General features: G+C 54.9%; 1 protein-coding gene across 1 annotated transcript in view; it reads right to left on the bottom strand.

Annotated features, from left to right (window-relative positions):
• Nucleotides 1–10,963, bottom strand: part of MAPKAPK2 (MAPK activated protein kinase 2) — a 31,367-nt gene extending 20,404 nt beyond the window's left edge. The window contains exons 1-2 of the mRNA XM_041422522.1: nucleotides 10,960–10,963; nucleotides 8,821–9,341 (exon numbers count right to left, since the gene is read on the bottom strand). Of these exons, the coding sequence (XP_041278456.1) occupies nucleotides 8,821–9,341; nucleotides 10,960–10,963 (525 nt within the window). The remainder of the gene's footprint in view (nucleotides 1–8,820; nucleotides 9,342–10,959) is intronic.
• Nucleotides 10,964–20,122: the final 9,159 nt, after the last annotated feature.

The following is a 20,122-nucleotide window of genomic DNA, read 5'->3' as shown; positions in this document are numbered from 1 at the left end:
CTTCCCAGAGCCTCTTGCGCAAGAACCGCCTGCCCGGGGCTCCCTCGGCAAATCTGCCAGGCACAGCCAGGCTGGGAAATGGCCCAAGAGGAAGAGAGAGGCACAGCAGAGCCCCAGGGGATCCGGAGGAGGCTGCTCCAGGTGACAGAGGCTCCTTCAGCCCGGCTCTGGGGGCCACACTGAGTCGTGGTGACAGCTCAGTGACACCCACAGTGGGCTGCTCACTGGAACAAGTGGGGACAGAACAAGTTTGAGCTGTTCCTAACACCGAGCTGGGAGATGCCACAAGGCTCACTGCCGCTGGAATTCAAAACCATCCCTGCTGCCACACACCTCCCCTGCTCTTGATTTTATTTACTGCTCTTGTTAGACTAAGCTGAGCATAACACGCATACTTTCGGGTTTGTTTGGGCCTGATTGCATCTGCTTTTCACCCGGCCCGGTGCAGATAGCCGGGATTCCAGCCCCATTCCCCCGGAGCTCCCGCCGGCACCAAGGGGCACGGGAGGAGAGGAGCTGCCGCTACTGGAACTGCAGCCCGAAGGGGACACGCTGCCAAATTTCCACAGCGGTCCCGGCCTGTGTTCCAGCCACATTTCCCTGAAAACACACACTTGGCAGGACATGCGAGGAGCCTTTGGAGAGGCTGGCCCAGCTTGGTGCAGGGCAGCGGGCAGGGCTGTTCAGGCTGCTCCAGCTCAGAAGATGCTCCCAGTCCAGGAGATGCTTCCCTGGGAAAGGGACAGCACTAAGGGCCCCAGTCCCTGAGTGCTGCTGTGTCACCTTGATTTTTTAAGATTTTCTAAGCCTTCTGATGTTTACATTCTTGTAACGAACTTTCTCACACACTTTCTGTAAATAACTTATTGTTTTACATTCTTTTATGGAAGAAGAGAAATTTGATGGATTGTTGGTTTGCCCAGTGTCATTAGAGAAGTGACACTTTCACCTTCCAATCCACTGTCACTTTTAGAAATCTATAAATGTTGGAATCAGAAAATAAACTACCCCTTTTTGCCTCAAAAACAGCAGCATGTTAGCATTGTGTTTTTTCGTGTCTTATAGTGACACTGCTGGACCTGAGATGACCTGAAACAAAAAGTTTTGCTGGAGGTGCTGTGAGGCACAAAAATGTCACGTGGAGAGTGTCACTGGGAGGGGGACACAGGATTTACTCTGGGAGTCCCAGCCTGCTGTGACAGAGGTTTAGCCTGACTCAGAGTGTGAGGCACAGAGTGACCCCAAAGCTGCCTGAGCCCCATCTTCTGGGGCCAGCAGAGCTGGAAAGGATGTTGGAATCAGAAAATAAACTACCCCTTTTTACCTCAAAAACAGCAGCGTGTTCACGTTGTGTTTTTTCGTGTCTTATAGTGACACTGCTGGACCTGAGACAACCTGAAACAGAAAGTTTTGCTGGAGGTGCTGTGAGGCACAAAAATGTCACGTGGAGAGTGTCACTGGGAGGGGGACACAGGATCTACTCTGGGAGTCCCAGCCTGCTGTGACAGAGGTTTAGCCTGACTCAGAGTGTGAGGCACAGAGTGACCCCAAAGCTGCCTGAGCCCCATCTTCTGGGGCCAGCAGAGCTGGAAAGGCTGAGCTCAAAACGGGCACCCACCTGCAGCCAAGGGCACAAAGCAGCAAACTTAATTATGGTGACAAAGGAAATTAATCCGTGCCTCCCCTGATCCCCAGTCTATAGGCCAAACCAGACAAGGACACCAAGAGCAGAGCAGCAAAGCCCCAGCCTGGCTGGGAGCCCCAGGAACATTCAGATCTGGGTTTGTATTTTGGACTTTATCTCTGGTTTAGGCTGCAGGGCAGCCAGGCACGGAACCACGTGCGGCCCTGACGCCAAGGGCCTGAATAATCTCATTACATATGACAGCAAAGGCTGTGCCAGCTGCACAACTGCTGAGCCACAGAGCTCACCTGCCCTCCCCACTGGGACAGGGCACGTTGGCACAGCACTGAGGGAAGGTCCTCACCCACAAGAAGATGCCACCATCCTTCCTGAAAGGTGGCTGTGCTCAGCTGGGGCTGGGCGCTTTCTCCAGGAACTGACACAACCAGGGCACACAGCCTCAAGCTGCACCAAGAGAAATTTAGGCTGGATATTAGGAAAAAGTTTTTCACACAAAGGGTGATAAAGTTCTGGAATGGCTGCCTGGGGAGGTGGTGCAGTCACCATCCCTGGGTGTGTTTAACAAAGCCTGGATGTGGCACTCAGTGCCAGGGTTCAGTTGAGGTGTTGGGGCTGGGCTGGACTCAATGATCTTGAAGATCTCTTCCAACCCAGTGATTCTGTGAATCCTCCTTGGCAGTACCAGAGTGAAGATGGAGCCACAGGGGAACTCCCAGAGTGCTCAGAGTAGATCCTGTGTCCCCCTCCCAGTGACACTCTCCACGTGACATTTTTGTGCCTCACAGCACCTCCAGCAAAACTTTCTGTTTCAGGTCATCTCAGGTCCAGCAGCACTCGGGGACTGGGTGCCTCAGTCCCCTCCCCAGGCCACAAAGGAGCAGAGTTAATGCAGCCATTAAACCTGCCAGCCCCTGTAACCCCCACCTCAGATTGGTAGGATCTTAAAAGGCTGAAATCTCTGAAATGACTCAGCCACGGGGTACAAAGGAAGAACAGTTTAAAAGGCTGTTAAAGCTCTCTGCTTTCAGAGCTGCTCTTGCTCCAAGCCCTGCACGCTGCTCCCCATCCATCTCCTTTGGGGAAGGGCCACAGAGCTGAGAGCTCTCCCCAAAATGAGGCCCCAGGCACTGGGCACACTCACAGCCCCTGTGCCAGCCAGAGCTGAAAGGAAAAGATATTTTCAGAGAGCAAGAGAGTCACAAATGGTTTGGTTGGAAGGGACCTTGAGGGTCACCTCCTTCCAATCCCCCTACCATGGGCAGGGACACCTTCCACCAAACCTGGCAGGTTTTTTTCACCTTGCAGCAATGAGGATGGGACCCACTTTCAGTGGGATACAGACCTCAGGGTTATGTTAAATTCCACACTGGCACCCCCAGACATGACCACGATCCTGACTCAGTGGGACTGCCAAGGCTCCAAACTGGTTTTTTGGGGAGTGGTCAGGCCAAGCTACATTCCCATGCCAGCCTTGGAGGTGGTGGAGGGATTTCTCTGGTCCTGCTTCAAACTCTCCCTTCTCCAAAATCAGCCTGCAAGATCAGCCAGGTCCTGAAGACCCTCCCCAGCTGCTGTCTCACCTCTGCAGCCCAGAGAGGAACTGAGCAGCCTGGGGTGGGCAGGGGGCTACCTGGGACACCTGGCACAAGCCAGAGCCCTGGAGCTGGCCTGGGGTGGGCAGGGGGCTAACTGGCACACCTGGCACCAGCCATAGCCCTGGAGCAGGTTTGGGGTGGGCATGGGGCTACCTGGGACACCTGGCACAAACCAGAGCCATGGAGCTGGCCCATGCCAGGCTGTGGCAGCTGCCCTGGCCCCACAGGCAATCCCAGCACAGCACAGGGGAGGCAGAAAGGGAGGCAGAAAGGGAGGCAGAAAGGGATTCTTGGAAACCAGGAGGTGAGGTCATGCTGCCTGAATGCTGCAACTTGAGGCCAGACGAGCGGGGCCAGTTGTGCTTGGAGAGGAGCCTGCCTGCTGCAGCGAGGCCGTCTGCAGGTCGGGAGGCTGCCTGTGCTCCCAGCAGGAGGAAAGGGTTTCTGAAGGAAGGAGGGCTCTTCCCTGGGACACCTGGCACAAGCCAGGGCCATGGAGCTGGCCCATGCCAGGCTGTGGCAGCCGCTCTGGCCCCACAGGCAACCCCAGCACAGCACAGGGGAGGCAGGCAGAAAGGGAGGCAGAAAGGGAGGCAGAAAGGGAGGCAGAAAGGGAGGCAGCACGTTATTCTTGGAAACCAGGAGGTGAGGTCATGCTGCCTGAATGCTGCAACTTGAGGCCAGACGAGCGGGGCCAGTTGTGCTTGGAGAGGAGCCTGCCTGCTGCAGCGAGGCCGTCTGCAGGTCGGGAGGCTGCCTGTGCTCCCAGCAGGAGGAAAGGGTTTCTGAAGGAAGGAGGGCTCTTCCCACTCAGTTTCTCAGCAGACAGCAAAACCACAGCAAAAGGATGGGTTTGGAAAGAGGCAAGCTCTCGGAGCACCCTGGCGTGGGGCTCAGGAGCCCAGCAGGAAGGCTGAGGAGATGGCAGACCATAAAGCTGGAGTGATGCTGCTCCTGTGCCACAGCATCAGCCCAATGGCCACTCCTGAGCCCGCCGCTCCTCCAGGTGCCTCCCACGTACCTGCACCGCCCTGCAGCCCAGCAACAGCTCTTCCATCTCATCACATACCACAGCACATCCCACAGCTGTCTGTGAAGACAGAAGTCGCCAACCTGATCCTTCAGGCTTCCTCACCAGGAACCTTCCAGGAGTTTTCACCACCTGAAAATGCTCCAAACATGCCAGGAGACCTGGCTCTCAGGCTGCACAGCTTCAGCTATTATTTCAGTATTATTTCAGGTATTATTTCAGGTATTCTGCCCCATCTGTTTTGGTTGTTTCAGAGTATGGCAAAGCCCAGCCTCTGTGCTCCATCACTCACTACCCAAGGCACACACATCACCTCCACAGCCCCGTGAACCAACACTGCCCTGTAACGAGGCTTTCCTGCTCTGTGTGTGGAAGTGATGGCACACACAGCACTAATCCTGCCAAAGGCCAGCAGGGCTCAGTGTGAATGGCAAAACCATGGTTTTACCTGGTGCTATCTGGCTGTTAAATCACACATGCAGGGGCTGTGTTCCCACCCTGCGTGCCACAGGCAGCTCAGCTCCCCAGCCCGGTGCCGCCTCTGACGTTCAGTAAATCACTGCATCTCAGCTCCCCGCCTCTGAAAACATGGGAAACATCTTTTGCAAGACCCACGGCTGATGGCATTAGATCATTATGGAGAGGAAGAGCCCTGCCACTTCCTGAGCACGTACCAAAGAGAAAGCCCCTGCTCCCGGCCTTATCAGTCCATCACAGTCCTAGCTCTGACTGCTCAGAATGTGTGAAGTGTTTAACAGAGATTATGGCAAATCCTAAATCGTTTAAACAAACTCAAACCCCAAGTCAGTAGACTCCTTTGGTCAATGAGATAATAAACCACAGCTTTGGAAAAGTCCCAGTGATATCACTGCAGTTTCCACAGCTTTTCAACCACATCTCGCACAGAAGGCCACAGCGAAGACATTTCTGATTATATAAAATACATGGCAGAGCTAATTAAAAAAACATCTCTCCACTGAGAGAGGGACAGAAGAACAGCAGACACAGCAAGCTGTTTCCCATGAGCACGAGCCCAGGATCTCCATTTCCTCCCTCACTTCAGGGATGTTTTTCCAGATGGATTTTTGGAGGGACACAGGGTGCTTTGGCTGCACCAACTCACTCAGCCATCAGCTCCGAGCTGCCTGCCCTAATTCCACACCAGGCACCTTCCCAGAACGGCAAACCACAAGCACCATCCTCCTTCCTCCTTCTCCACCAGGGGAACCATCACTCATGGGTTATCAGATGAGGCCAAGAGCGAGACCGAGAGTTTCGCAAACACGCCCCAAAGCACCAAGGATGCTGCAGAAAAAATCCACGAGCAGCCTTCACAGCCCTGAGCTCCCCAACCCTTCTAAAGCTCACCAGTCCAGGTGAGGCTCTCCTGCTTTGAAGGTGAAGTCAGCAGCCAGGTCTGTTAATTTATTTTAGAGGAAACCTGCTCCACAAAGAGCTCCATCATGCAATGCATACAATAGAGAAAAACTCATCACCTGAAACACCAGTCCCCACTCTCCAGCCTGGCTTAGCTGCCATTTCCTCGTAAAATTAAGGCAGCCAGCCCAAAGATTAGTCTTAAAAGTGGAATTTGCAGCAGGCAAAGAGCCCTCACTCCCAGCCCCACCACTGCAGCCTGACCACAGCCAGCCCTGCCAAGTCAGGCCAGCAGTGACCTACATACAGCAGCCTCCACAGAAATTACAAGCCTAATTTTGCCTAATAATAAATCACACCAAGGTACAAGGAAGAAGGGGATAAGGAACCAGGCGTTTCAGCTCCATTCATCACCTCTCCCCAGGCTTTCTGCTCCCACCCTGCAGCAGATCATCGAGCTTCAAACAGGGTCAGGTCATGGGTGACTGGGACCATCCGTGGCTGCTTCACACCAGATAATTCAGGGATGCCATGCTTCAGGTACCAAAAAAATACAATAAAATTGGGGGTTGGAAACAGAAAGATCAACAAGAATCTATATGAAATGTAGAGGAATCTCTTGTTTTCACCCAGGTACAACACAGCAAGCAGAACTACCATCCATTAACTCTCACACAGCATCATTTTGTTTAATGATGTGTCTCTGCCATGGACTATTGCTCTGGAACGAGAAGAAAATTGGCCCTTATGTTTTCACTGCTGCTAGAACACTTTCCCCAAGCTCAAACTCTCCTGGAGCACTGAAAAGTTCTCTTCAGCAAAGTGGCTCTAAGCAAAACCCTTACCAAAAGCACCTCTTGATTTGGGAGGAAGAGCTTTAACAACACAACAGTTGCTCGTGACCCAAGAGGAAGCACAAGATGACCAGAAGACACCGTTCACATCAGGGAGGGACACAACCATGTCTCACCCTCCAGTGAAGGATTGCATTGTTATACAAGATTTTGGAACAGCAAACCTAAAGAATGACACTTCAAATGGAAAGGTTCACTGCACAACCAAAGCAGGCAGCAGACAGATTTCAGCTGTGGCTCCTGGCGATGGGCCATCAGGATTCTTTTAAGCATCATCTGAAACATGACAACTCGATGCAATCACTTCTGTGGATCCTGCTTTAGGTCATCTTTCCACTCTGCTGCAGCCCATGAGTAATTTGGACCCAAATACCTCTCCACAGGTCTGTAGCAGAGACGTCAGCCCGGCTGTGTACCCGAGGAGGGAATGAAGTCAGCACACATCATGTCTAGGGCAGTCACCCACACCAAGTTTGGGCTCTGCAGCTCAGTCCAAACATCCCAATGGAGTAAGGCAGTGCAGCTCACACTCCTGAGGGCAGGAGGAGTACCCACGGGCTCGTCCCAGAGCCAAACTCCCAGCAGAGCAGTTTGGAAGGTGCTGGAGGGAATCACTTACAGTAGCAGCTGTGCTGCTCTTTGAGAAGCCAGGGACACGTCCAACCACTCAGCTGAACTCGTCCCTCCCCATCAGGGACGCCAGGAGAGGCCAGGACAGGGGACAGGCAAGACAATCCCTTTTCCTACAAGAGACTGGGTGTCAAATATTCCTCACCCCGCAAGAGCCACATGGACACTCTGTGTCACCCTCCTACATCCCAGCCCTGCACTCCAGGAGGTTTTCAGAAGCCAAGGGACCCGTGTGACACGTGACAAACCCTGACCCTCTCTCTGGCACGGGCAGGGTGACAGCAGCGGTCCCGTGCCCCAGCCACGGCGGGCAGAGGAACCTCCGGCCTCGGCCTCCTCCTCCTCCATCCTTCCTCTTTCAGGGCTGCGAGAGGGAAGTGCTGGGATCTGTGCTTTAAATATGTGACTCAACTTCAGAGGCGAGGAGGAGCCCGTCTGTCAAAACAGAAGAGGATTTCGCTAATTTTCAACCCGACGAGATGACAACACAATGTCACCCCGGAGTACGACGCGGGGCGGCTCATGAGCAATGTCTTCGGCATTTCTGAAGGAAAAGCCAAACTTCTATCACCTAACTGACCCCACTTCCTCAACCACAGACATTCAGCACCATACCCTGCCCACCCCACCACCCCTGCAGCACAACTTGTACCCCTAAAGCCCCACCTCTGTTCCCTCGCTCGGGTTAGGAACCCCAGACACCAACAGAGGGGCAACTCTAAACACAAAAGAAGTGGGGTTACGGGTTTAGGTGGGAGTTACAGGTTTAGGTGAGGGTTATGGCTTTAAGTGGGGTGTTTTTAGCCTTCCCAGTTCTCGGGGTGACGCCAAGGATTGGAACAGCTCATGTGTGGGCGCAAATTGCACGGATGCTGGAGAACACGGCGCTCCCAGCCAGCAGCCAGCCTTGCTCCCGCGTCACCCGGCGTGTCAGGAGCCATTCAAACTTCCCCGAGCCTGGCTGACAGGGAGACACGCTCCCCTCTTTGCCCAAAAACCTCGTTTGAAAACAAGGGGAAGGGCCGCATCACCCAGAGCGGGCTCAAACACACCCTGTAGCACTGTTTATCCACGCCTGTCAAAGAGAAGCAAGTTAGGGACAAGGGGTAACATCGTAACGCTGAAATATTCCCGGTGGGAAGCGGGGCACGACAGTCGCCGCTTTTAGAGCCGGCGACTCTAGACAGGCTTTTAGAGCCGGGAGGGGACACGGAACGGGGACAGCGAGCAGCTGGGGGTGCTCACACCACACACCACGAACGCCCCACGGAGGGAACCCCAGATCCCCCGGAGTGCCCCCCACCCTCGGGGATGCATTCCAAGATGTGCATCCCCCGGGGGGATCCCAGCCAGGCCACGGTCTCCTCTCCACTCCTGCTCCCCCTAAACCCCCTCGGGCTACGAAGATGTCATTTCGCTTGGTTTCCCACTACAAAGCTGGAAAGCCGCGTCTCGCTGCTCGTAATGGGGGGAAAAAGACGAGATTAAAGCGCGGCCGGAGGGGCGGGCGGCAGCTCATTGTCCGGCCGGCCCCGCTGCCGCCGATGCCCCCCCCGGGACCCCCTTCCCCGGCAGCAGACACCTTCCATCACTGTCAGCAGCGCCGCTGCCGCTGCCCGGCCCCTCCCGGCCCCGCGCCCGCGCGGTCCCCGCGTCCCCCCCGGTCCCCGGCGCGGGGTCCCCGCGCACCTTGAGCGCGAACTTCTCGCCGCTCTTCTTACTGAAGATCTCCAAAACTTTCCCGTTGATGCCGAGCCCCAGCACTTGCGTGGTGACCTTGTAGTCGTCCGTGATGGCATTCTTCCGGATCTGCAGGCCGCCCTTCCCCGGGAACGGCGGCGGCCCGTGCGGGGGAGCGGCGGGCGGCGGCGGCGGCGGCGGCTGCGGCGGCGGCTCCTCCTCCGCCTCCTCCTCCTCCCGCCGGCCCGGCTCTGATGTCAGCGCCCCGGCCGCCGGGGGAGGGACGGGGCGGGGCGGCCCCGGGGCTGAGTCTGCGCCCGCCGGACCGGCCCCGCCGCTGCCCGAGGGGCGCCGGGGGGGGTTGGTCCCCCAGGGGTACGGGAGACCCCCGGCCCCGCCACCGCCTGTGTCCCCGGTGTCCTGGAGGCGGAGGTGGGATGGCAACAGGTCGCGGTGTTGCCGGTGACGCTCCGGTGACAACAGGAAAGACTGCTGGAAAAAGCGTGGAGCGACAGGACGGGGGGAATGGGCTCAGGTTTGAAGAGAGAAGGGTTAGGCTGGATATTAAGAAAAAAAAATCTTCTCTGTGAGCCTGGGGATGCCCCGGCACAGGATGCCCAGAGAAGCTGTGGCTGCCCCATCCCTGGCAGTGTCCCAGGCTAGGCTGGAGCAAGCTGGGACAGTAGAAAGTGTCCCTGGCCATGGCAGGGGTGGAGTGAGATGATCTTCCACGTTCCCTCCAACCCAAACCATTCTGTGATTGCACTTTTCAACCAGTAACAGTGTCCCATCCATGCCTGGCATCTCCTCTCTGCCCTGAGAGCATCCTGAGGTGACAAAGGGCTGCTCTGGGGATGGGTGACTGCTGGTGCCCAACACCTCATCCACCATCGCTCCCTCTACAGCCACTTCCCAGGAAGGCAAGAGGTGTAACCAGCACCACAGCACAGAGAGCACCAGGGCATGGGAAGCAAGTCCAAAAAGAGAAAAGCCTGATATCAGCCTGATATCTTCAGCCATGTCCTGATGGTAACAAATTAACTCCTATGTCCCTGTTCATCCCAGAATCCAGCAAAGGTGAGTCTAAAAGAGAAGAGATCTACACTGAGGTGCAACCTGCCCTTGAGCTGCCTGACATCCAGTGAGCATTCCTTCTGCTAGAGCGTCACAGGAAATCAAGGTATTTCATTTATGGATATAAAAGGCACCCTGATAATCCCTGTTTTCTAAGTAAAGAGCATGTGTTTTCTGACATCCATCCCTCTCGCCCAGCTGTCCCACAAAAGGCAGGGAGTGTGCCCTGAGGAAGGGATGAAGGAACATCATGGTACACAGGATCTACACCACGTCCTCCACAAGCAGCTGCCACCACAAGAAAGAAGAATCCAGGTCCTAAAAAGGGACAGGACAGTGAAGGGCAGGACAGGGAAGGGCACGCTGTGGCCTCTGCGTGTCCCTACACACAGGCAAGGCCACCCTGCAGCAGGAGCCATCTGCTCCACCTCTGCCACCTCAGCACCTTCTGAGATCAATAAAATCCTCTCAGGTTTTTTAATCAAGCCAATAAAACTGCTCCCAGTTTTACATAGGCAGTTCTTCCCCCGTGGCTGATCAATAGCTGGGTGAAGCAGCGGATCCAGCTAATCAAAGTACGTCATTAGCAGCAAGAGACTGAGCGTCTGTCAGGAGGTGGCAGTGACAGTCACCAGATGGGAGAGTGAGTAAACCTACACCAGGCGCTGGCAGCTTTATAAATAAAACTCTTGTCGAGCTCCCCGTGCCTCTCCCTGAGTCCTGAGTTTCCCTGAGAAACCTGGAGAGCAGCAGAGGCCTTCCCCCGCTCCTGGCTGAGCGTTGGCTGTGAGATTTCCCTCTTGGAGAATGGATTCATTCTGGGCCTTGCAGCATCTCCCAGAATCTGATCCTGCACCCTCCACCCCAGCTAACAAGGCGTTTTTGGGGTGGGAGTTAAATCCTACAGACCCTGTAAGCACAGATCAAAGCTGCTTCAAAGCTGCTGCTGCTCGGTGGGGTTTTCCCAGCTTTGGCGTCCCCTGGCTTGGGCTGGTCTCAGCACGTCTGGGGAAAGGAGCCTTTCAAGCCAAGTTTTTCTCCACAGAGGAATCTGGTCAAAGGAAAATGACTGACCCATTTCGTTGCTCCGTTTCCTTTAGTTTCATTCATATTTGCTTTGTAACCCGACCCTGCAGCTATTTCAAAGATAAACAGCAGTCCAGAGGAGGCACAGTTTGGGAGCCTCGGGTCCTGGGTTTCCCATGGAGTCCTCCTTGGTTACTCACCCGAGGCGAGGGCTGGGCTGGCTCCTGCTCACAGCCTGGGCCCCCTGGAGCTGGGACAGCAGAGCCCCACTTCCCTCTGCCTGCAGACTTGGGGGAGTCAGGAAACCACATCAATTAATCACAGAATTGTGGCAAGGTTTGGGTTGGATGACTTTAAAGCTCATCCAGTCCCACCCCTGCCATGGCAGGGACAGCTTCCACTGTTCCAGCTTCCACCACTTCCACTGGTGGCTCCAGCCTGGCCTGGGACACTCCTCCTCTGTGACAGGGCCTCCCCACCCTCACAAGGAAGAATTTCCTCCTATACCCAATCTAAACATCCCATCTTTTAATTTAAAACCGTTCCCCCTGTCCTATCACCAAGCCTCTTCAGGACCTTTTCATTCTCCTTAATTTCTAAGGTAAATCTGATGCTTGCAGGGAGTTTGTCCTTGCTCTGTTTCAAGTCGTGCTTGTTGATAAACTTAAGCTTTCTCCTATAAATTCATGTCATGGGGACAGATGTTTCTCTCCATCATTGCACCTTTCACAAGGTAAATGCAATGACAATCTTCTGCTGGAGCCAGTGGGAAGCAGTGAGCCAGTCGGTGTGAATTTATTAAGAAATAAAGAATTTATTAAAGAAATAACCGTGGAGGGGCAGGCAAGAGAAAGCCCAGTGTGACCATAAATATTTAATTTGCAATTCTCTGCCCCTTAGAGCGAACCTGAGCAGCGGAGCCTCGGGGAGACAGAATTAGCGAGATTTCCCCAAAATGATCCAATCTCTGCTACAGACGGGACAGAGGGGTGCCGGCTCCGTGCTCCGGGGTGTCGGGACTCCCTGCCCGGCCCGGAGCTCATCGCCCCGAGCCACCACGAGGTGGCCCCCGGGCCCCGCCGGGCCCCGCTGCGCCCGGGGCCGCGGGACGGGAGCGGCGCGGAGGCTCCGGGGGTGTCACGGGACACGAAATAAAACGACGCGGATGCAGGAATGGTAAGGTAAGAAGAAGGGAAGTTTATTTTATGATTCTAATATTTATAGACTGTCAAAAGTGACAGTGGATTGGAGGATGAAAGTGCCACTTCTCCAATGACGCTGGACAAACTAACAGTCCATTAAATTTCTCCTCCTCTAGAGGGGAATGTAAAAACAATAATTATTTACATAAAAGTGCGTGAAAGACCTCATTACAAGAATGTAAACATCAGAAGGCTTAGAAGAACTTTGAAGCGACACTCCGGGGTCCCCAGCCCTGCTCGGGGTGGGGACCCTGAGGTGCCACCTCTCCCCTGGCTCAAAGGAACTGTCCTGGTTCTCCCCACAGCACGTGTTCCCGCGGGAATGGGGTCAGAGGAGGGTCAGGCTGAACCTTCTGAACTTTCTGAACCTTCTGGATATCAGAAGGTTCTTCCTCCCGAGGGTGGTGGGGGCCCACGTCCACCCAGTGCCCTCCCCACACACCCCACGGATTTACACAGCAGAGGAAGAGCCACCATGTGGGGTCCAGCATGGGAAAAACCCATCAGATTTTACTCCCTTTTTGTCAAAAAACAAACAAACAAACAAAAAAAAACCCCCCCCCCCCAAAAAAAAAAAACCTAAAAAAAAAAAAAAAAAAAAAAAAAAACAATAACAAAACAACAAAAATCCCCAAACAAACCAACTAAAAAAACCCTCTATGAACACCAAACCCAGTGGCAGTGACCTCCAGTTCTCAGCCAGGAGAAAAATCATCCAGATGAGAATGGAAACTGATTTTTCCCTCCTTGCACTCCCATTTCCACTGGGGAACAATCACTGGCTGGCAGCAGGCTCAGCCTTTACGTGACAGAAGTGGCTGATCCATGAACGTGCTCTCCATGGCAAGTAATAAACCAGACTGTTATTTAATTTTAGCAGAGTTACCAGGAAAAATACACCACGAAGATGAGGGTAATGATCATTAAGGCTCTGTGCATCCTGTTCTCCCTGGGTGGATTTGTGGGAGCACGAAGCTGGTGAAAAGTTATCCCACCTAAAAAATGATAATTCCTTTAAATAATCTTTTTAAGAGAGGGGTAATAGAGTTGAAAAGACGCTGTTAATCACCATTACAACTATCAATGCCACCTGTAAAGCAACGGAAGGATGGAAATAAGCACAGGAGGCAGCACTTGAAGTTGCACCGAGGTTTTTTTCCAGCGTTCCCGGAGCTCCAGCTCAGCTCCCGGCAGCTGCTCCGCTCTCCCAGGAAGCGGCTGCATCCCCGTGCCTGGAAGTGATCCTTGTGCCTGGCTTGCAAATCTATTTATAAAGCACTGTGGGATCCTTCAGGATGAAAGGAGCTATTCTAACTGGCGTTTATTTCCCAAAAATGCAACCACAAACTTTCTCACGCTGCTCCACCCAGGACGAGTCTGAGAAATCACATTTTTATGGAGACCCTCTCTCCCACCGGGGCACGGGGTGGGTCTGGCTGGCAGCACCAGCCCCTTGCCAGGGATATTTACCCCGGGCAGCACCTTTCTGCGGCAGCAGGAGATGGAGCGATGCCCCTTGGCACGCGGTGGGAAGAGGCAGCAGCTCCAGGGCCGGGATTCCCGTCGGGGATTATCACCCCCGGGCTCCGGCGTTGCTGACATTCCCGAGCGGGACGGCTCCCCAGCCCCTTCCCGCTGGGCATTCCCGAGCTGAGCCCATGATTGCGAGACATGTCAGGAAATACTGCTCGGGATTAGAGCTGTCTGCCTGCTGGGGATGAGGATTTTCCTGCCCCTTTCCCGGCCAGCCCGGTGCCAGGCACAGGGCACAGGACAGGGGACACAGCACGGTCCCTGGACTCAGCAAGGCCTAAGGGACAAACCAGCATGTCCTGGGTGTCCACCTCAATCAGTAACGCCCCCATCCAGGGAGGGTTTAGCACAGGGCAGGAGAACACTAAAAGCACAAAAAATCCCCCAGCACTGACCCCTTGCTCTGCTTTTCCCAACACAAGGATTTTTCCAGCTGGAAACTGGATGCTGATTCATTGCCAAATGATGCCAAATGTACTTCCCCAAGTGACAGTCACAAAAACCACCACTCACAAATACAGAAATGTACAGGCCCTGAAATAATTGGCTTTTAAAGGGATGGAGCCCAGCTGACAGGTGAAACCACAGAACCCACACCAGGAAAAACCCAAGGCACAGGCTGGGGCAAAGGGAGCTGGCTTTAAGGCCAGCACCGCTGTCCCTGGATGGCAGGTCCCCCCCTGCCACAGAGGGGTGACAAGGTAACACCCTGGAGCAGGAGGAGGATTTTACCACCTCCTGAACTCAGCCTGGCACAGCCCCTGAGCCCTGCATGTGCCTCCTGTCCGTGCCACCTCCCAGAGCCCTTCTATCTGCTGCCATCCACACATAACCCGAATCCCCCTGCTCTGCCAGCTCAGAGGAGGCATTTGAGTGACAAGATTATGGAGATTAGCCCCATTAGCATAAGCATCTCCTGGGCTGGCCCTAATCCAGAGGGACATATGCAGCCCATGCTGCTGCTGCTGCCCTGGCTGGCCAGAAGGACTTGTGGCAGCTGGGGGACACGACTGTCACCCATGTCCCCGTGCCAGGGTGGGCACTGTGCGCCGGCAGGGAGACACAGACCCTCCCAGCTCAGCCCAGCCCCTGCAACGGGCTGGCCACACTGGGACAGGGGTTGGGGACAGTCTGAGAGGTGGCAGTGACCCCACCCCAGCAGCACAGCCCTGGGTGAGGGGTTGGGGACAATCCCAGAGATGGCAGTGACCCCACCCCACCAGCACAGCCCTGGGTCAGGGTTTGGGGACAATCCCAGAGGTGGCAGTGACCCCACCCCAGAACAGCCTTGGGTCGGGGTTTGGGGACAATCCGAGGTGGCAGTGACCCACCCCAGCAGCGCAGCGCTCCCCCCACGCACAGGTGCTGGGGACAGCGGGGCTGTGTCGGGGTTGGCGAGGCTGTATCGGGGCTGGTTGGACTGTCTCGGGGCTGGCTGGGCTGTGCACCCCACCAGCATAGCCCTGGGTGAGGGTTTGGGGACAATCTGAGAGGTGGCAGTGACCCCACCCCACCAGCATAGCCCTGGGTGAAGGATTTGGGGACAATCCGAGGGGTGGCAGTGACCCCACCCCAGCAGCGCAGCACTCCCGCCCCGCACAGGTGCTGGGGACAGCGGGGCTGTGTCGGGGCTGGCGAGGCTGTATCGGGGCTGTGTCGGGGCTGGCCGGGCTGTGTCGGGGCTGGCCGGGCTGTGTCGGGGCTGTATCGGGGCTGGCCGGGCTGTGTCGGGGCTGTGTCGGGGCTGTGTCGGGGCTGGCCGGGCTGTGTCGGGGCTGTGTCGGGGCTGTGTCGGGGCTATGTCGGGGCTGGCTGGGCTGTATCGGGGCTCCTGCGCAGGCTGAAAAACCCTTGGGCCACCGAGCGAGGCTAAAAGCGGCCGGGTCAGGGCCAGCAGCTGCCGGGGCCGGGCCGGGGGGACCGAGCTCGGCGGGGCCGGAGCCCCCCGTGCCCGGCGCAGCGGGGATTGCATTGCACAGCCCGGAGCTGGCATGCGGGCCGGCCAGAAATAAACCTGTGTGTGTAGCAACTGCAAACACAGCAACGGCACGAGGTGAGATGGGACTCTGGTTTGGGTGTGTGTTTGGGGGGTTTTTTTGGTTGGTTTCTTTTTTGGGTGGGAGAGATTTGTTGTAAAAGGTTTTTGCCTGGGATGTGAGCTCCTAAAGCATCCACAGGTTGGCGGTGGCAGCAGGATGGCTCCACGGGGGTATGGGGCTCCCAGCAGCATCTTCACTGTCTTTTCATGTACCAAGGTGGAGCTCTCTCTTTTGGGTGTTTGTTCGGGGGTTTTTTTTCGTTGGTTTCTTTTTTGGGTGGGAGAGATTTGTTGTAAAAGGTTTTTGCCTGGGATGTGAGCTCCTAAAGCATCCACAGGTTGGCGGTGGCAGCAGGATGGCTCCACGGGGGTATGGGGCTCCCAGCAGCATCTTCACTGTCTTTTCATGTACCAAGGTGGAGCTCTCTCTTTTGGGTGTTTGTTCGGGGGTTTTTTTTCGTTGGTTTCTTTTTTGGGTGGGAGAGATTTGTTGTAAAAGGTTTTTGCCTGGGATGTGAGCTCCTAAAGCATCCACAGGTTGGCAGTGGCAGCAGGATGGCTCCATGGGGGTCTGGGGCTCCCAGCAGCATCCTCACTGCCCTTTATGTACCACAGGCTTTGAGATGCTGGGGTGAGTGGAGAAATGCTGGATACAGCACAGAGCAGAGCCAGCAGGATGCAGGGACAGGCTGGAACCAGGTGTATCCCAATATTTGGGAGACATCACTGGCCTTGCTCTGTTCTATTCCCTTTCCAGCTGTTACTGCACCTTGTGGACAGGGAAAGGGAGTCAGGAATGATTTGGGCTGCTTCAGATGGAGTCAGGAGCCAGGACTGTGCCCACAGAGCCCTGCAGTGGCACGATGCAGGAGGACAGAGCAAGCTCCAAGGTCAGCAGACAGAAAACAGGGAAGATGGCCTGACTGAAGTGTCCAAATGAGTTATGTATAAAATATCCTTCCTGCAAGCACAGGATGAAGCACAAGGTCACCCCATGGCTGGGACAGAGCAGTGACAAAGCTCCCACCTCTCACACCTGCCAGCCCTGCTGCTGGTGGCACTTAATCCCCTGGCAGTGCCCTGTGGGAAGAGCTCTGCAAATGGCATCAGGGAGACAGGGAAAGGACTGAAACTGAGCCTACCAAAAGCTGCATTTGTTGTGGCCCTGTGGGAAGGTAAAACATCTTTCTGTAACGCTGCCAGAAAGGGCCGTGGAACAAGACCAGAACCTGAGAAAGCAGCTCAAAAAGGCCAATTTGTCCAGACCCAGAAGTGCAGGTGATGCATGAAGCTCCAGTTTAGTTTAATAGGGGAAGAAAAATCATCAAGGAATATTTAGAAAGGTTTGTGTCACTCTGGTGCATTTCCCATCACATGAGGATATGTCAAAGGACCACGCTCAGTCCTGCCAGTGCTGAAGAGGAGCCTGGAAATAGTTACACCAAAGCATGTGATCCATTAGACAGGGGGAAAAAAGAAGAAAAGGCAGCTTGGAGATTCTCTCTTACCTCTCCTGTCACCTTTTTGCTCCTCCTGGAAGCACAGCCAGTGTCCCTGATGAGGAATGAGGTGGCCAGGGAGGTGAAACGCTGCGGCCAGGCCGTGTCACCAAGGCCTCGTCAGCTCAGCTCCACGCAGCTGGCACTGCTAAAACCTCCTGAATCAGCACCAGCTGGCTGGAAAATGAAAGCTGGCCTGTTTGCTCCCCTCTTGCACCTCCCAAAATAACCAGCAGCTTCCCTCTCCTCGTCCCCTCTGACCACACACACCCCCAGCAATCAGCGGGCACTGCCAGCCTGTCCGACCTCCTGCTCCCTGTGCCCCACCAGTGACCACCTAAAGTGGGCATTTTTGAAGATCACCAGGCTGCAAATGTCTGAGAAGTGCTGGAGAACACAGCTCCCCCCTCCCAGGGCCCAGGGTCCCGTGGGGAGGTCGTGAGGTGCTGTGGGGCACATCTAGCAAGGAGGAAAATCATCTCAAACCACCCTCATTGTTTCCACTTTTATCTCATCCAAAGAAGAAACAGAGCATAAAAAGGTGGGCAGCACATTTCTCCAGGCTCCTTCAGAAGTCTGAGGAGTTGCAGGAGCTACCCAGCTCCAGCTTCTTTCTGTCCTGGGTCAGACAGGACTCGACAGCATCCAGCCCAAACCATGCCAGAGGCTGAGCTCCACACAGGACAACAGCAGTGAAGGGAATTGTGCAGGGGATCTGCAGCTCCTGTCTCAGAGAGTCAGCCTCAGACAAAAAAAATCATCCCCCTGTGCTTGCCTGCCTGTATTTATCCGTGCTCGTGGCTTTGGGAGCAGAGGAGCTCTGGTGTAAATCACTTGCACGACCTTTCCTGTTTGATGACTTTACAGCTGGCTGCTCACACCTCACATATAATTCCATTTATGCCATCCATCATTAGCACCTGCTGGAGAGCCTGGCAGCTCCTGTGGCTGCTGCTGCTGTCACAGGGGGCTGTGGCAGTGGCAGGACACAGGACGGGGTCACAGGGAGGTGGCACTGCCCTGCAGAGCCCCGGGCAGGGCAGGACACGGCCAAGGACCTCGGGCATTCTTGGTCAGACCTGGCACAGGATTAAATTAAATCCCTCTTTTGTCTTCTCCTCATTTTCCACCCACTTTGAGCTCTGAGGCTCTTGCTGAGTGTGGCAGGGAAATAATTTTCCCAACTCCCTACGAGATCATCCTCACGTGGGTGCCCACCACAAAGCCCTTGGAGGCCACAGCAGCTGAGCTCCACTCTGCCAGCAGCTTCTTGGTTCTGAGCTCTGGCATTTCCATGTCCTCAGCCTCACAGCCAAAAACCACGCAGGGCAAGACCTGGCTGTGTCATTTCTCATCTGGAGAGCCCCTCGCTCACAACCCCCCTACCCAACACACTGCAGGTGAGGTGTTCCCGCAATTAAAACGAAATAAATTCCTATTAAGTCCAGCCCGGATTGTGTCACAGCAGCCCTTTCTGTGGGCTAATCAGGCATGCGCTTTATTGCTCTCAACCCCTTCTCGGCTATGCTTAATTACATTTAATTGTTATAATCCCGCTCTGTGCCTTCCTAGCTTGCAGCCCGGCAGCCAGCGCAGCAATCCCGGCGATAGCGCAGTGCTTGTGGAGCCGAATTCCGGAGCTTCCGAGCCGGCAGCAGGAATGCAAACCCTTACATGGCTCTGCTCCTCTGCCAGCGGCTGCCTCTCCCCGGGCTTTAGAAAGCTCCTCTCAGCGTTTAAGAATGGACAGACTTAATTCGGGCAGCTATTCCATCCCCGCAGACAAAGGGAACGAGCCGGAGAGCGCTTAAGGAGCAATTATTTAAATCCCCGCGTCTGCGAGAGGCGGGGGAAGCTGCCCGTGCCAGCAGTCCCCTCTCCCGACAGCCACAAACCAAACTCTCCTGCCACTCCTTATAAGTTCAGCTTTCCCCAGATGTCTCTGTCTGCATCTGCACCCAGGAAATCACATTTGTCATTCCTCTATAAACTCTGCAGAGAGAGGGATGGGACCACAGGAAGAAAATCCGGTCAGAATATGAGTTTATTCCTGGGTTTTACACCCAAAATCAAAGTGAAGAGAGCAGTCTTCACAGGGAAAGGCGTTTCTGAGCATCTGTGCACGTGGCTGTCCCAAGAAGTGTTTGCAAAGCTCATTAGGGCAATTTGACAAGAGGAAAGAAAACAAACCCCGAGCTGCCACCACTCCCTCCTTGCCTGAGCCGCTGAGCTTACAAAAACCATCAGATTTCTGTAATCATCCCAGCACCAGCACTCCGAGCCTGCTCGCTGGTGCTTAAAGAAAACATGATTAGGGGCAAAATTCTCCCCTTTTGTTCACACAGCCATGGGCAGGGACACATTCCCCTGTCCCAGGAGGCTCCAAGCTCCATCAGCCTGTCCTGGGACACTTCAGGGATCCCGGGGCAGCCACAGCTGTGCCAGGGCCTCCCCACCCTCAGTGAAGAATTTTTCCCTAATACCCAATCTAACCCTTCTCTCTTCCAGTTTGAAGCTCTTCCCTCCTGTCCTGTCACTACAATAATTAACAATAATTGGAATACACCACAGGAGTAACAAACTCCAGGCTTCTGCTCCCATAATGAGGGGTTTGGAACACAAACCGTGTGAGGAACCACCGAGGGAACTGGGGGTGCTCACCTGGAGCAAAGGAGACTCAGGGGTGCCCTCCTCCCCCTGCACAGCTCTGAAAGGTGCCTGTGCTCAGCTGGGCTGGGCTCTTTCTGCAGGAACTGACAGAGCCAGAGCACACAGCCTGCAGCTGTGCCAAGGGAAATACAGGCTGGATATTAGGAAAAAGTTTTTTACAGAAAGGGTAATGAAGTTCTGGAATGTTCTGCCCGGGGAGGGGGTGCAGTCACCATCCCTGGTGTGTTTAACCAAGCCTGGATGTGGCACTGGGTGCCAGGGTTCAGTTG

Source organism: Onychostruthus taczanowskii, unplaced genomic scaffold (genome assembly GCF_017590055.1).
Source record: "Onychostruthus taczanowskii isolate IOZ18803 unplaced genomic scaffold, ASM1759005v1 scaffold74, whole genome shotgun sequence".
In the NCBI taxonomy this organism is placed as follows: Eukaryota; Metazoa; Chordata; class Aves; order Passeriformes; family Passeridae; genus Onychostruthus; species Onychostruthus taczanowskii.
The sequence above is the reverse complement of the archived record's forward strand: the minus strand, read 5'-3'. Positions and strand labels throughout refer to the sequence as shown.